Source organism: Thunnus albacares, chromosome 14 (genome assembly GCF_914725855.1).
Source record: "Thunnus albacares chromosome 14, fThuAlb1.1, whole genome shotgun sequence".
In the NCBI taxonomy this organism is placed as follows: domain Eukaryota; kingdom Metazoa; phylum Chordata; class Actinopteri; order Scombriformes; family Scombridae; genus Thunnus; species Thunnus albacares.
Window position 1 is genome coordinate 18,488,225 of NC_058119.1, and position 15,453 is coordinate 18,503,677.

Here is a 15,453-nt window from a genome sequence, read left to right on the forward strand (position 1 = left end):
CAAACAAAATGCTGAAATATATGATGTTTTTTATAACCTGTGAAGTTGCTTGAATAATTGACGCGCAAAAAAGTTTGTTTTGACGATAAAGGGAAACGGAGCACAACTCAGCAAGTCGACAGCATTAGTTTGTGGCCCACAGAGCAGTGACATTCACTTATTCACTTTTTTTTAATATATATATATATATATATATATATATTTTTAAACAACCAACAATATAATACACAGTAACAAACAAAACATAATAACGCACATAAGGGGAAAAAAATAATAATTTCATACAACGCTAAAGTGACAAGAAAAAGTAACATGATACTTAACAACCTTGACAATAACAAAAATAAATATACACTTGGATGATATAACATGCGATATTTGTGTTACCTTCCGAAAAATAGCACCGGGGAAAGAAGAGAAAGTATATGTACATATCATATGCATAACCATATACTGACACATACATACACTTATACACACTGTACATACGGCACATGCACTCATACATACAGTACGTTATGCTTGTATACTCTATACGTACAGTGTACATTGTAAGAAATATACATAATGGCCAATATAACACAAGGATGCACAAATTTAAAATGCACAAAGGAACAAATACAAATATCAATTCATTATTCTTGTATCTTGAGTTGTTTAATAAAACTGTCTTCTTTATTAAAGAAGGTCTTTCAGAGCTCGTCCAGTATTTGAGGACTAATCTGAGCATTGAAACAATTCTCATGCATACAATTTTAAATCTCCCTGCCCCTCACTGGCTGTATGACGGGATAGTCCCACAGTGTGTAAAGAAGCAAGCCTCCTCTACACCTCCAGCACATCTTATCCTGGCTCAGCCTCATCCAGTGTAATTTGATGGGTGTGTTGTAAACTCTGTTCAAAACCTTAAAATAGGTTACCTCTACCCTTAGCTTTATATTCCCCCCACTATTTGATACAATATGCGACCATGTCTCCCTATCTATTTCACATTTCGAGACATTTTGCCATACAATTCCCAAACTGTCACAAATAACACTATTCACTTTTCATAACATTTTATAAAATACTGAAGCTGGAAAAAAGCTCCTCAATCACAATTGTTCCTTTGTGCATCTCAACAGTATACACTTTGGTTACACAGCTTTTGATTTGCATTTATCTCCAAACATCCTTACAATTCAAAGTATACAGAGCACACATCTCATCAAATGAAAGATATTATTCATCCATGTGAAGATCTCCAAAAGTACGCACTCCCTCTTTTACCGTTTTTTCCCAATAAATAGACTTTTTTCCCAAACAGCTCTCAGGATTATTCCGTACAGAAACATGTCCCTACATATAGAGAGATCCCTTCATCATTATGTGTGTCATATGCCATACCTTCCTGGAGTGGTCAAAAATAAGACTGATGTCCTGCACACCTGAATGTTTGCAGATATAGGCATTGCTTCTGATTTATGCCAGTTGACCCTGTATCTTGATATCTTAGAGAACTTCTGTACTCTTTCCATGAGAGGAGAAATTGAGGAAATAGGGTCCCTTAGCAGCAACAAAATATCATCGGCATATAAAAAAAGCTCATGCTCCTGGCTCCCTCTCTCTGCATTTTTATAGATATAACTAATGGTTCTAAAGCTAAAAGAAATAAGAGGGATGACATCGGACATCCCTGCTTGGCTGCCTTCTCTGCGTCCAGAGAAAGCGCAGCGACAGGGCAGGATGTTGACCTGTTAAGCCAAATAACATACAGAAGGAGCCAAATTCTGTCGGTTGAGCTCCTATTCTTCATAAAGCCCACTTGGGCATGATGACTAATACTTGGAAGAACTCTCTGTAATCTGGCAGCTGGGGTCTTTGATAGCACCTTTCCATCAGCATTACTCAATGAAATACGATAATATGATAATTAAAAGGATCCATTAAGTCTCTATCCTTTTTGGGGATAAGAGTTATCAGGGCCTCCCTGAAGGACTCATGTAGTCTTTTTTATTTGAAATGCTTCTATAACCACATCTGTTAATCTTTGGGCTAGTATGTCATTGAAAGATTCATAATATTCTATGAGCAAACCATCTAACCCCGAGGATTTACTGTCATTTAATTTGAAGATGGTCTTTCTAACCTCTATGCTTGAATATTTGAAAATTTAATTTATGTACAAAAACAGGATCCTCAACATTAGAAGAACAGATATTACAAAGATTCATTCTAACTCCGTATAATATGGTTTTGACACAAATAACTCATCCCTGGTGATCCTTGCATAGTTTCAAAAGATCAATATTCAAATGCTTCTTAAATAAAATAACCACACCATTTCTTTTTCTTGAATAAGAACTATGCACTATGTTTCCTACCCAGTCTCTTTTCCACATTGTTTCTAATTCTGTGAAATGGGTTTCTTGTAGAAAGGCTACATCCACATTTTTCCCTTTTAAATATGCCAGACATCTCCTATGTTTTACCGGGTTATGAGAACCATTTATATTCCATGTAACCACTTTCAGTATCTTTGCCATAGGGAGATTTTTTATAATCTTTCAGGCCTGTGCATTATATCGTTTTAATATCATCCCAAGTGCAATGAACATGTAGTAAAAGAGAAAGAAAGGGAAAGAAAAGGCAAAAGACAAAGACAAGTAAGAAAACATGCACACATAACCCTCCAAATCCCGCCCCCACCCACCCAAAATGACCCAAAGTGAACATATATTACAATATTCCTTACATCCCGTGGGGGCAGTAGGCACATGTACGCTACCCCTGACCTTCATCCCCTTTTCACTATGCTGGCAGAAAACTGACTGCAAGGCCACCTCAGTCCCTATTTCCCACATTTTTATGATGTATTAAACTCCAGATATATCTTCTCTATTCACACCTCCACGGTGCTATACAGTAAAAATCAATAAAAATCTTTTCTTCTCTGAAAGTCAGAAAACACGTTGTGGAGCTACAACTGTTTCATCATTTTAAAAACTGAAATAGTTGAACTCATATTAAAGCCTCGGACTACATTTTTTTAATGCGGGATCAATCCGATCGGCTCATTCTTCAGTCTTACAGTCACGCTCCTTCATTCCCTTATAAGTTCACCTTCGCAGTACAGAGCAAACACGATTAATACTTTTCACACATTGAACACTGCTCGGGGCATTTGTTGGATGCTCATCATGTTTCTCTTGATTCTGGCAGACGCTGCAGAAACTGAACAGATTTGACAGACTGATTGTGTTCCAGAGAATTACACCAACACCAAATAATTCAACATTAACTCTGATGTTTGTATGTTTTACATTAACGCTCGCTTGGTCCTCGAGTTTGTGAGCCAAGCAGGATGACTTCAGCGTCGTGAGCTTTCCAAGCTCCTCCTCAACCGTGTCCAACAAGATGTTTTACCGGATCTGTACCGTCCTTTTTTTTTTTTTTTTGCCTTCATAACATTCCTTTTGGATTTTGTATGGCTGTTATTCTTGAACTCTGAGATTATTCATGCATTCATTGCATCATTCATGAGATTCGGAGCTTGGCGTTGCACTTTGAGTTAGGCACTTTCCTTGATGTTATTTGTTGTTGACTTGTTATACAAGGAGGGATTCAACTGTTCAAATTTTACAGCGCCGTTTTTTTTGTTTGTTTGTTTGTTTGTTTTTTTCCTGTCGTTGACTGTGTCAGTGTTCACAATCAAGCTTTGGATGATGCATTTTGTTTTTGCAGTATATCCAAACACAGCGCATGTTTTCTCACATCTGCAGAATGATTGAAATCAGTAATGCCAGGCATTTCTGTGTCGCATATGTGTACATAAGTGTGAAAGTCACACTTTTTCTTGATTTGGAAGTGTTCAGATGTGTTCGACAGTCAGAGTAACTGCTCTCCGCTGGAAAATATTTGTTAGTGCTGTGTCGATTAGTCGTTAAATGTTTATGCCATTTGTAAATCCTAAATGTACTGTGTTTATTTGCATAACTGTAACATGTTCAAAAGCCATTGTAAAGTGTAAATATTGTATGTCAGTTATCATATCGCTTCTCTTTTTGTTCTTTTTTTACGAGCACAGTGATATAAGAACTGCTTTGAGGCCCCATTTACATCGGGGGATTACAAAATCATTTTGAAATTTCAACCTATAACTTGTAGGCCAGAGACAAATGTTTGAGGTTAAGAGATTTTATTGATATAATCGCAAAGCCAAATAAAAGTTCCTTTACGACTGTTTACAACAAGTGGTTTTGATTTCATTCACACTTTGAATTAATTAAAAACATATTTTAAAACCACTTTTGAAAACCACAAGTAAATGTTAAAGTCAAACTCCACCAAAAATTTGGTTAGTAAGGATGAAAGCTTCCATCCTCAGCCTGGTAAACACACCCCACTCCATAACAGTGCAACCAAAAAGTCACTATGACAAACAAGGACAAGGAATTGGAAATATTCTTATTTAAAACTGCAAACCTGAATGATAATCCGATGAACAACTATCAAATTAGTCTCTACGGGAATTATGTCAACTCTGGTTGGTACATGTTAATATCAAATGTTCACAATGTGCAACACTCATGAGGGCAAATTAGTTGCACAATCTTTGTTGTTTATTTCAAGTGACACCTAGTGAACGCTGATTCAGTGTGAAAATGACAGCTCCAGATGTGTTAACCATTTTAATTGCTCTAGACTCATACTGCAATAAGTCAAACAAGCAGCTCAGCAGAAATATGTTTCATTTTTTCAAGTATGACGTTGCCACACCAATCATAATATCTCATTCTTACTGGGACATGTGTGCTCAGCTGCTCAGTTTATCACAGTTGTTCAGCACTGCCACCTGTTGGACAACACTGGTTATTACAAACACTGAAGTGCTACCCACTCTCCAGTTTTATCTTTATCTTGCCTTAATGTGCTCCTTCAGACATCAGGGTGAAGTTGCCCTTGAGTCCTGATCAGTGATCAATCTCCTTTCCTTACACCACTGATGGGAAACAAAGCAAAAAAGAGTGAAGTCAAGAGCACGAACTAAAAGAAAATAATACAATCCATATCAATGTGTATAATAATCTAAAAACTGCTAGTTTGCTGTGAATGACCTCCAGCCTGCTCTAATTGGACTTCCATGCTTTCATCTCCCCAAGCAAGCTCAATACTGTAGTGATGCAGGTAGTTGTAGGTGCTGTAGGTGGTTTAAAGGCAACATAAATAAAACTGAAGTGAGTGATTTCTTTTATACAAAGTTGAGAATGGGAGGTGAAGCAGTTAATTGTGCCGTCCTATTAACAATTGCTGTACTTAGTGAATAAATGTACTTCATGTAAAAGTGAATAAAACAGAAACTGTAAAATTTGTAAAAGTTATGAGCCACTGGTAGTGAAGTGATATGGGATTAAAAGAATCAATTGCAAGCAATCACAAGACACAATAAAGTTAGCATTAGTCTACCTTAGCATGTCAACAGATCAGTCAGTGGCATGGAGGTGAACTAATCAACTGCTGAGGGGCCCACTGTCAACAGAGGGCCCAAATGAGCAAGTTACAAATGTTAAGTGCTTTTAGGTTCCTCTTCTCATTTTATATTTACTGTTTTTTTATATGAAACACAAAGGTCCCAGTTTATTAGTAAACAGGTTTTCAGGTATGCAAGTGGAAGAAGAAGATTAAAAGTAAAAGTTGCATGTTCCTTTATTCACAGGGCCCTGTTTTTAAGTATTGTTACAAACGGAAATGTTTTTCCTTTGTTTTGTTTTGTTAGATATGATTGTACAACTGGAAACTGTAGGTTGTTGTACCTAGAGTAACACTGTGAGGCTGCAGTGTGAGAACAGCAGGTCTATTTTCTGGAACAACTGTTGGTTCTTAGATGTAGAAATAAATTATCTCAGTTTGTCAACCACTGAGATAATTAGTTTCTAAATCACAAGATTAAACAAAAGTTGATAAATAAATGCATTTTACACTGTGTACAGCTTGTGGCCTTTGCATGCGAGCCAGTTCTCATCATAAACACCAGACCCCTCTGTGTCTCTGCCCATCTATCTCTGTTCTCACACCAGTGTGTGTGTGCGCGCGTGTGTGTGTGTGTGTGCGTGTCATCTGTTGATGACTGCACTTCTATGGGATTAGTGGCCACATGACAACACTGGGCTGACCGCCTGGTGAGCCTTTCATTTGGCTTCACTTGCAGAGGCGGTCTGTGTGCTGTCCAACAGTTTACTGGGAGCTGGAGATTTCCAAACTTCATTCCTGTGGATCTGTAAATGAAGTTTATGCCGGACAGACTGGGAGCTCGCTTGTGATGGCGCAGGACATTACCAGTTTATCTGGAGAGGACTTCTTTGATGGGAAATCACCCTGTTGTTCAGACACAGACGCGTTGAGTCAAGGAGACAAAGAATACGATGACATTTTGGAGCTTAATCAGTTTGACGGGCTGCCTTATTCCTCCAGATTTTACAAACTGTTGAAAGAAAGGAAAGATCTGCCAGTGTGGAAAGCAAAGTCTGAATTCATGGACACTTTGGCCAAAGGACAGTTTGTTATTGTCAGTGGCTCTGCCAAAACTGGAAGGAGCTCTCAAGTGAGTACTGGCGGGTATTTGACACTTGTGATTGCATTGCCATGGAAAATATTGCAACAGCAGATTCAGCTTTGTTACAGGGACATAATCAAACCATCTTAAAATTAACAATACTGGGGAAGCATGTGTGATGTAAACAACTTCTCTCACACTTCTTTTTGAAACAGATTCCCGAGTGGTGTGCCGAATTCTGCCTGTCAGTCCGGTTCCAGCATGGTACGGTGGTTTGTACCCAGATTCATGCGCAGCAGGCTGTAGATCTCGCCTTGAGAGTGGCTGATGAGATGGATGTCAACATTGGCCACGAAGTCGGATACAGCATCCCTCTGGAAACATGCTGCGCTCATGACACAGTTCTCAGGTCTGGAAAAACTGCATTTTATACCAACAAAAACATATCGAGTCTATCTCAAGTGTATCCGAGAAACAATAAAACATGGTCAGAACACTCACACAGCTAAATCACCCCGCCTTCTGTTATACTGAAGAGAGAGGTGAACAAAAGGCTTGAGGGGCCTCTTTTCACCGCCACAGCTGCCCGGCTCCCCGTCTGCCCATATGTCACACTCCCTCATGTGAGTCCCTCATAAGTCAGCTCGGCAACAAAGGAACTCAGCACATTGAGGAGAGGGAGATAAGATAAACAGGCAGCCGGCGAGTACGAAAGGATCTACTCCCCAGACTAATTATCAGAGTAAATTACACTAATAGGGGCAAAACAGAAGCGTAGACAAAGTGCCTTTCATTAAAATGCCATTCTGAAGTATGCTGAATGGATTTCCTGTTCCAGTCTTTGAGCCTAGAGGCTTACAATCAATGAAACCTGAGGATTTATGTCAGCTTATTATGAGTTTGGTAAGATACAGTGTGTTTCAAGTGCCCCTGTGCATGTATTTGCTCTCTGTTAATGGCATTTTATCACCCACGACAGGTACTGTACGGATGACATGCTCTTGAGGGAGATGATGTCAGACCCTTTGCTGGAGCGCTACGGTGTGGTGGTGGTGGACCAGGCCCACCAGAGGACCGTGGCTACTGATGTACTCCAAGGTCTGCTGAAGGACATTGCCCTACAGAGGCCGGAGCTCCGTGTGGTCCTCCTCACCGCAGTTGATCCCGGCCCCAAGCAGCTGGTCCACTTTACCGGGTCCACGGTGCCTCTCATACACCTGGAGAGCCCGGCCGCAGGGGAGGTGGTGCACAGCAGCACAGGTGACAGCTATTTCTGTGCCGCGCTCCGTCTGGTGCTGGAGATCCACCGCTCTGAAGAGGGAGGGGACGTGGTGGTGTTTCTGGTGACGACACAGGTAAAAAAAAAAAGAAAAGCAGAACAGGATGGATTCAGCAGTCTGAGAATATGTCTTCCTCTGACTCTCTGTTTACCTCTACCAGGAGATAGATCTGGCCATTGACATCCTGCGTCATGAGGGCCACAGCTTACCCCCTGATCTGGGAGAGCTCCTGCCTGTCGCTGTACACCCCGGCCAGCCTGGGACTCTACCAATCATGGGGGAGGAGGAGACGGGCCGCACCAGGAGAGTATTCCTCACATCCAGCCCAAATGAAGACTTCTTCTGGGCTGTCAGCTCAATAAGCTTTGTCATCGATGCAGGACTGGAGAAAAGATATGTAAGTTCATCTTTCATATTTGCAATAAAAATGTGTTTAGAGTATAGTTTCATAATAAGTCTTAAAACAATAGTCAGGTGTCCAAATAAACATTGAAATAGGCTTTTCTTGCCATAATCATTTCTCCTGTTCATACTGACCATTAGAAGATCCCTTCATAATGCATTTGCAATGTAAGTGATGGGGGACAAAATTGACAGTCCTCGTTTTGAGAAAAACTGTATTTCAAAGTTTATCTGAAGAAAATATGGGGTTTCAGCTGTCTGAGTTAGACAAATGAAGTTGATATCTTCCACAGTTACAGTCTTTGTGTCTCAATGGAGTGTTTTCCTGTACTGTTGCAGCAGAAGGATCGTAACAAAAAGAGGGAATATGGCAGTAAAACACAGTAACTTTGAAAGTTATTGACTTGATTTGTCTGAAGCTTCATATTAGCTTCAAATAAACTTTTAAACACATTTTTGCACAGAAGAAGACAGAAAACTGCAGTGTGTTTAATTGTGCAGTCTCGTATATAATACTTTTATAAAATTTAATGTTACAGTGTAATTAAAAATTAAAATTTTAGTGGTTTTGAAAATGAATCTTGAATCTGGACACCACTATTTTAGATCTGAGTGAATATTTTATTAAATGTCATTATACATAATCCAGATCAACGCACTGTGATGTTGCAGGTTTACAACCCCAGGATCAGGACAAATTCAGTCATCATTCAGCCAATCAGTGCAGGCCAAGCCAAGAGTCGCAAACAGCTGGCAGGTCCAACAGGTGAGAAGTTAAACAACTGACAAAAAAAACAACTTTTGACTATTCCTCGCTGCTGTCCTGTCTAAAATTACCTTTCTTTCCTGTAGGCAAGTGTTTCTGTCTGTATCCTGAGGACAGACAGCTTCCTGTCGAGATACGCCCGCACATTGCAGAGTCTGACACCACTTCCACCGTGCTCTTTTTGAAGAGGATGGAGATTGCAGGACTGGGTCACTGTGACTTCATCGACAGGCCAGGTGAGATTTACATAAAGTGACAAAAAAGAGAACATTTTCATGGCATGGTGTGTGTTGGCTGAGCCCCCGCTGCTCTCTAAAATTCACATGTCCGTGGTGATAATGGCATGAATTTTGGGTTCAGTCAGTCCGCTCTTGTTTTGTTCCAACAGACAGGAACTTGTTTTATTGGAGGGCAGCGAGCCGTGCCTCAGCTGAACTGACAGCTCCTGTTCTGCGAGCATCCTTTTTAGAGCTGACCTGCTTCCGTGTGCTTTTGTTCCCCCCGGATTTATTCACCCCCACTAACACAAACACACACACACACGCACACACACACACTGAGTCTCCCATTAGTTGATTAGAGAATACTGGTGTTGGTGTGTGGGAGTGTGGATGATAATAGAGAGCCTCTAAGGTGGATTTTGTGTCCGCATCTCTTTGTCTCACTGTGATGTTCATCGAAAACATGTTTGTGACAGAGACAGAATAGAAAATCTCATTTGTACCATGAAAGACTTTTCATTTTGCATAGTGATGCATGGCAGATGTTGGTGAGGATTATAAAATCCTAATCTGCTGCTGCCTTTTTACTCGGAGCGTGCCCAGCAGGGTGCCAGTATATTGTAGGGGATTGTCTCAGTGGGTCAGCATTTCGGATTAGAGTTTAGACAGCATACAAAACAGAAAAGTAATCCCTAACAGTTTAAGTCAAAGTGTATTTATATGTAATGAATCATGTACATTGACAGTTTAAGCACTAGACAGTCAAAAAGCAGCCACTAGAAATACGTTTCACTGTTGATTTGGTTTCCAGTTTTCACAGTTTTTTCACCAAGGTTTAATTTTAGAAAAAAACAAAGTATATAACCTAAAAACCTTTCCAATCCAGATCCTGAAGGCCTGATGCAGGCTCTAGAGGAACTGGACTACCTGGCGGCTCTGGATAATGATGGCAACCTGTCTGAGATGGGCATCATCATGTCTGAGTTCCCCTTGGAGCCCCAAATGGCCAAAACATTGCTAGCGTCCTGTGAGTTCGACTGTGTCAGCGAGGTGGTCATCATTGCTGCCATGCTAACAGGTACAGTAGGTAGATTAATGTCTATAGTTATTTATCTAATAATTCACCCACACTGTTACTAAAACATAATGTTGCACATCTAATTGTAGCGACAGCAGAGACCTGGTCTCTTAATGCAGATTAACATCGGCCTCTTTTACTGTAATGACTGTTACATAGTACTATATAATGAACTATTAAGGTCTGCCTTTGTGAAGCTAGAAGATCACTGAAAATGTAATATACAATTTAAGATACAAACAAAGTTCTCAACATCCACATTCTTTTTGTGGATTTTTTTTCTCACAGCTCCAACTTGCCTCATGATTCCCTCAGTGGACTTGAAGCCAGAGGCGGCTCAGTGCCACATGAAGTTCCAGCACCCAGAGGGAGACCACTTCACCCTTATCAATATTTACAAGGCGTTTAAACAGTGCCAGCAGGACCCATGTGAGTTTAGAGAGCACACACACACATCCATACACACACACAGATACTATGGAGATCAGTGAATGGAGAAATATCATCCAAACTGTTGGCAAAATGAACTAGCCTTAAACAACGCCACAACAAATCATAATGAGAATAGTAATTATAATATTTATAATAATAATAATACAATCTAAAAAAAAAGAAAAAATATAATTTAATGACTAAAAAACTCAACAATGTTTTTAATTGTTTGTAGTGATTGTTTGTCTTTATAATATAGCAGACAATAGAGTGACAGGATGACATGATGATGTGAGGATCTTATTAGTTATTTCAATAACGATAGTAATCATGATTACTGCCTCTCAAGGACTGACTGACTATTAACTTCTCCCTTGAAATTTTGTGATTAATCACAGTAGAAAAGTGCAATGTTTTGAGCCGCCCTTCGTCAGGTACAGAGCAATCAAAGGGAGAAATCGATTCCTCAATCTAATTAACAGTTAGAGGTTTTTTGAGTTTAGTTTAGCACCTGGACAACAATGATGTGCCTGTGTTGAACACTGAATAAGGACAGTAAAAAAAAAAACTAAAGCAATATTATAGCATTTGTATTTTGGCACATACAGCTCTGTGTCTTCATCAGTGATTCTACCTTTCTGTAATCCTCTCTTTGACTCGCTCTTCCTCCCTCTTTAGACTGTAATGTGGAGAAGTGGTGTCAGGATTTCTACCTAAACCACACTGCTCTGCTGATGGCTGACGCTCTTCGTACTGAGTTGAGTGACACTCTGAAGAGGATCGAGCTGCCCGTGTCGGTGCCCGCCTTCGGTTCCCGAACCAACACCATCAACATTAAGAGAGCCCTGCTGGCAGGTTTCTTCATGCAGGTCAGAAAACAAAACTTTATTATACCACTCATCAAAAACAATATAATTCACAACATCAACAACGAACAAGAAGTAAGCTTGAAACTCCAACACTCCTCCAAAAGACTCCTAAAGGCCATTAAAACACCGACTGGAACTAATGCAGCAAGGTTGAGTGCGCTCTAATCTTTTGTAATTATACTGTGATTTTAGTTTCCACAATTAATGATCATAGAATATGGGCTTAATGAAATATTAATGTAATTCTGTTCATTCATGTAGGTGATTAGATGTATGCAGAAACAATCATTTTGCTTTTTCATGACTAATAATCCAGCACAGCCACACTCAGCAAAATAACCAGAATTATTATTTTGCCATAATTGTGTAGCTGTGCCGTACCACCGACGATGCAAAACACTGAAATTAACTGATTTTTATACATCAACCGACAGTTCGACTATGTTCAGATCTTACACTTCATTTTCGTCCACCTTTTAACTATCAGTGCTTCCACATTTAAACTGTTTACAGTACTCACACTTGAACTGTTTTCCGCTCTCCACTTTCAAATTTCAATGACTTTTATCTCAAACTTGACAGTTCAACTGCTTTTATCTTTTATTTTTCCCATACAGAAAAACAATATATGTACATATATATCGTGCATATATAAGGGTGTAATATATGAACACTGTTCATACACAATTTACTCCGACCCTTCAGTGCTATAAGGACCTCTAGGTCAATTCATCACTTACACTTCTAGTAGCATTTCATCTTTCATTTCAACTGCTTCAACTCCTTTCAGTATTTATATTTTTTGCCACTTTAAGTACAACTTCTTATGTTTTGGCTTTTTTAAAATTGTACACATTCAAGCCAAAATAAAAAGTATAATTATACAGATGCGTTTCGCATTTGGAAGTCCTGTTTAAAAAGTATTCTTAGGCAGTGACTCAAATTCCTTTGAGAAAATCTGTCTGACTGTGTCTGGCTATGGTTTCCCTCAGGTGGCGCGGGATGTGGACGGATCAGGGAACTACTTCATTTTGACCCACAAGCATGTGGCACAGATCCATCCTCTGTCTGGTTACGGTGCCAAGAGCCCCAAACTGCGCCTGCCAGAGTGGGTGCTGTTCCATGAGCACTCCTTCTCTGAGGACAACTGCCTCCGCACCATCACCCACATAACGCCAGAGGAGTGAGTCTCAGTCTTAACATTTCGTTCTTTGTATATCTTACAGTTGTACGATTCACATAACTGACCATATACAGTCTTTGTTAACCAGACTGCAGTCTCTTGTGACTTTTATAGCACCACCCTTGTATCTTTACATTTGAAGAGGCTTAAAAGTAATCAGACAGACACATTCCCTTTCCCGTGTGGACCAGATGTAAAGCCCCAGTTCAGCAGAGACTAGTCATGTTGGTTGTGGAGGGTGCTATCATAATCCTTTTCTCTAGTATCAGCTGGTTAGAGAGGGGATTATGGATTGCACAGATGCCTGGGAATGTGGAGCTGCAGCTTAAAAAGGAGGAAAAGAAAGCTCTGCAGCCTTTGTCATGCTCTCTTAGGTTTCACATCCTGAAATATATGAATCTGAGTGATTGCACTTCAAATAATGTGAGGAGCAGATGTACTGTCAGTCTTGTCTCCAACAAAAGTGCCTAAATTTGGAACAAGTTGAGCCTGTGTAACACATTATTTTACCAACAACATTGTTCCCTTCTTCTGTTAGGTTCATTCAGATGGCACCACAGTATTTCTTCTACAATCTACCGCCTAGTGAGAGCAAAGACATCCTCCAGAACATATTGAACAGCTCAGCGCCTCACTGCCAAGAGAAGAAACCTCCGACCTCCAAAGAGGAACCCCAAGAAGATCAGACTTATGACCGCTGCGTCATACAGTGACTGTTCCACAGTTCCCAGTGGTGGTGATGAAATTAGGAGTTATTGCACTACATTGTACAGAAACACATTGTCTGGATAGTTGTATAATTTATCACTTAACTGAAAGTGTTTTTTCAGTAGTTATTTCCTTTCATCTGTGCCCTTCATCTTGTTTTTGTCACTATATCGTGTTTTGTATGTCTTTGAATAGTTATACAAAGTAAACTAATATATGAATGAAAAACTACAGTTGCTGTGTCTGTGTCTCATTGTTATATTTGTACCCAATCATCCTTTTCAACAAATCTGAAATAGCCAAGATTCATTTAGTTTCCCACCCCTGTGAGGTTTGCAATCAGATATATATCCTCTGCTTAAGTTTTTAATAACTCTGTGGCTCCTCCTTTTCACGTCTTACCCTCAGTCACTGTCCAGCAGTCAGTCACCCGCAGCACCGAGGGTCCAGCCTGATTAATGAGGTACAGAGACGGTTTGGGCCCGCCTGCAGCTCCATCTGGTGTGTGTGTACAGTTCAGGAACAGTGGGGTGACCCAGTTCACTGATGCTGCATTACCAAACACTGTGTCCCCTTTTCAGCGACCCAGACTGAATGGAGCACCACTGCCAGAACCCACAGGGTAGAGTGTTGCAAAACCCACTTAAAATATTTTTCTTCCCCCTGAACTGTCTTTTAAATGGTAAATGGCTGCTTAAATAGCGCTTTTATCCAAAGCACTTTATAATGTTTCTGCTGCTCACTCACCCATTTATACACACTCACACACCAACGGTGATGACAAGCTACCATGCAGGGTGCTGGTGCAAGCTCTGATTAAAATATCTCCTCTCAAACTAAAAAGGGATCAGTTAGCAAAACATCACAGTGATCATGTTTCGTTCTTATTGAGTGGAACAGTAACAGTATTGGTAATTAGATCTGTCTTTTTACCTCCTTTTGTGATGCTTAAAGAGAAACCTGTGGTGGAAGTACTCAGATCCTTTACATAGGTACCAACACAATGTAAAAGTACCCAATCACAAGTAAACAGCTGTGTATTCAAAAGTTTCCTTAAGTAAAAGTACAGGAGTATTTTAAGCAAAATGCACTTTAAGTGTCAGTACTTGGTCCCTGTGACTGATATATTACTATGTGTTACATTATTAGGTTGTTAATACTGTAAAAGTACCAATCCATGAGTAGCATTTTACTACTGTAGCTGGTTGAGATGCAGCTAGTTTTAACTGCTTTATACACAGTGTAGTCCAGTGGTTCCCAACCTAGGGTTTGGGCCCCCTCCAGTGGATCACAAGATAAATCTGAAGGGGTTGGGAGATGATTAATGGGAGAGTTAAGAAAAAAAACAATTTCTACTACAGAAATTTGTATTAATTTTGGGGATTTTTTTTTTTACTAGTCTTTGCTTTTTTGTGAAATATTGGATAATTTTACTCTTTGGGGCATTGAACAGTTATTTGAATGAAACCATCTGGTGGCTCTGCTACTGTAACAACTCAGACATTTGAAAACTGAGATGAGGAGGGTCACAAGCAAAATCGGATGGGAGTCACTGTTTTAATCTACAATACATTGAATTTTAAAAGCTTATCATGTCTTTTTTTTAATTTAAAATCTAACTATAGAGGTAAAATAAATGTACAGTAGTGGAGAACTCTAAAGTAGCATAAAATGCAAATATTCCAGTAGTACTTCAAAATTGTACTTAAACAGAGTACCTGAGTAAATGTACTTAGTTCCTTTCCACATCTTGGAGATCGACATGATCTTATGGGATGGCGTATATATCGCATACCACTTTAAGGACATTTCGTATGTCATGTCTACGCATTTTAAGCTTTTTGTGTGTCATTTAACGCATTTGGTTAGGTTTAGATCACGGTTTTGGTTAAAATGGGTCAGCTCAGGCAAAAGAAAAACACTTGGTTAGGGTTAGGAAAAGATCATGGTTTGGGTTAAAGTGATCAGTAAAATGGAGGAAA

General features: G+C 39.7%; 1 protein-coding gene across 1 annotated transcript; it reads left to right on the forward strand.

Moving 5' to 3' along the window:
* Window positions 1-4,253: 4,253 nt before the first annotated feature.
* Window positions 4,254-13,689, forward strand: dhx32b (DEAH (Asp-Glu-Ala-His) box polypeptide 32b). Its single transcript, XM_044373060.1, has 11 exons — window positions 4,254-6,580; window positions 6,748-6,941; window positions 7,512-7,887; window positions 7,973-8,209; window positions 8,887-8,980; window positions 9,067-9,216; window positions 10,088-10,279; window positions 10,568-10,708; window positions 11,390-11,580; window positions 12,573-12,763; window positions 13,302-13,689. The coding sequence occupies exons 1-11, from the start codon at window positions 6,299-6,301 to the stop codon at window positions 13,474-13,476; spliced, it is 2,223 nt and encodes a 740-aa protein (XP_044228995.1). The 5' UTR covers window positions 4,254-6,298; the 3' UTR covers window positions 13,477-13,689.
* Window positions 13,690-15,453: the final 1,764 nt, after the last annotated feature.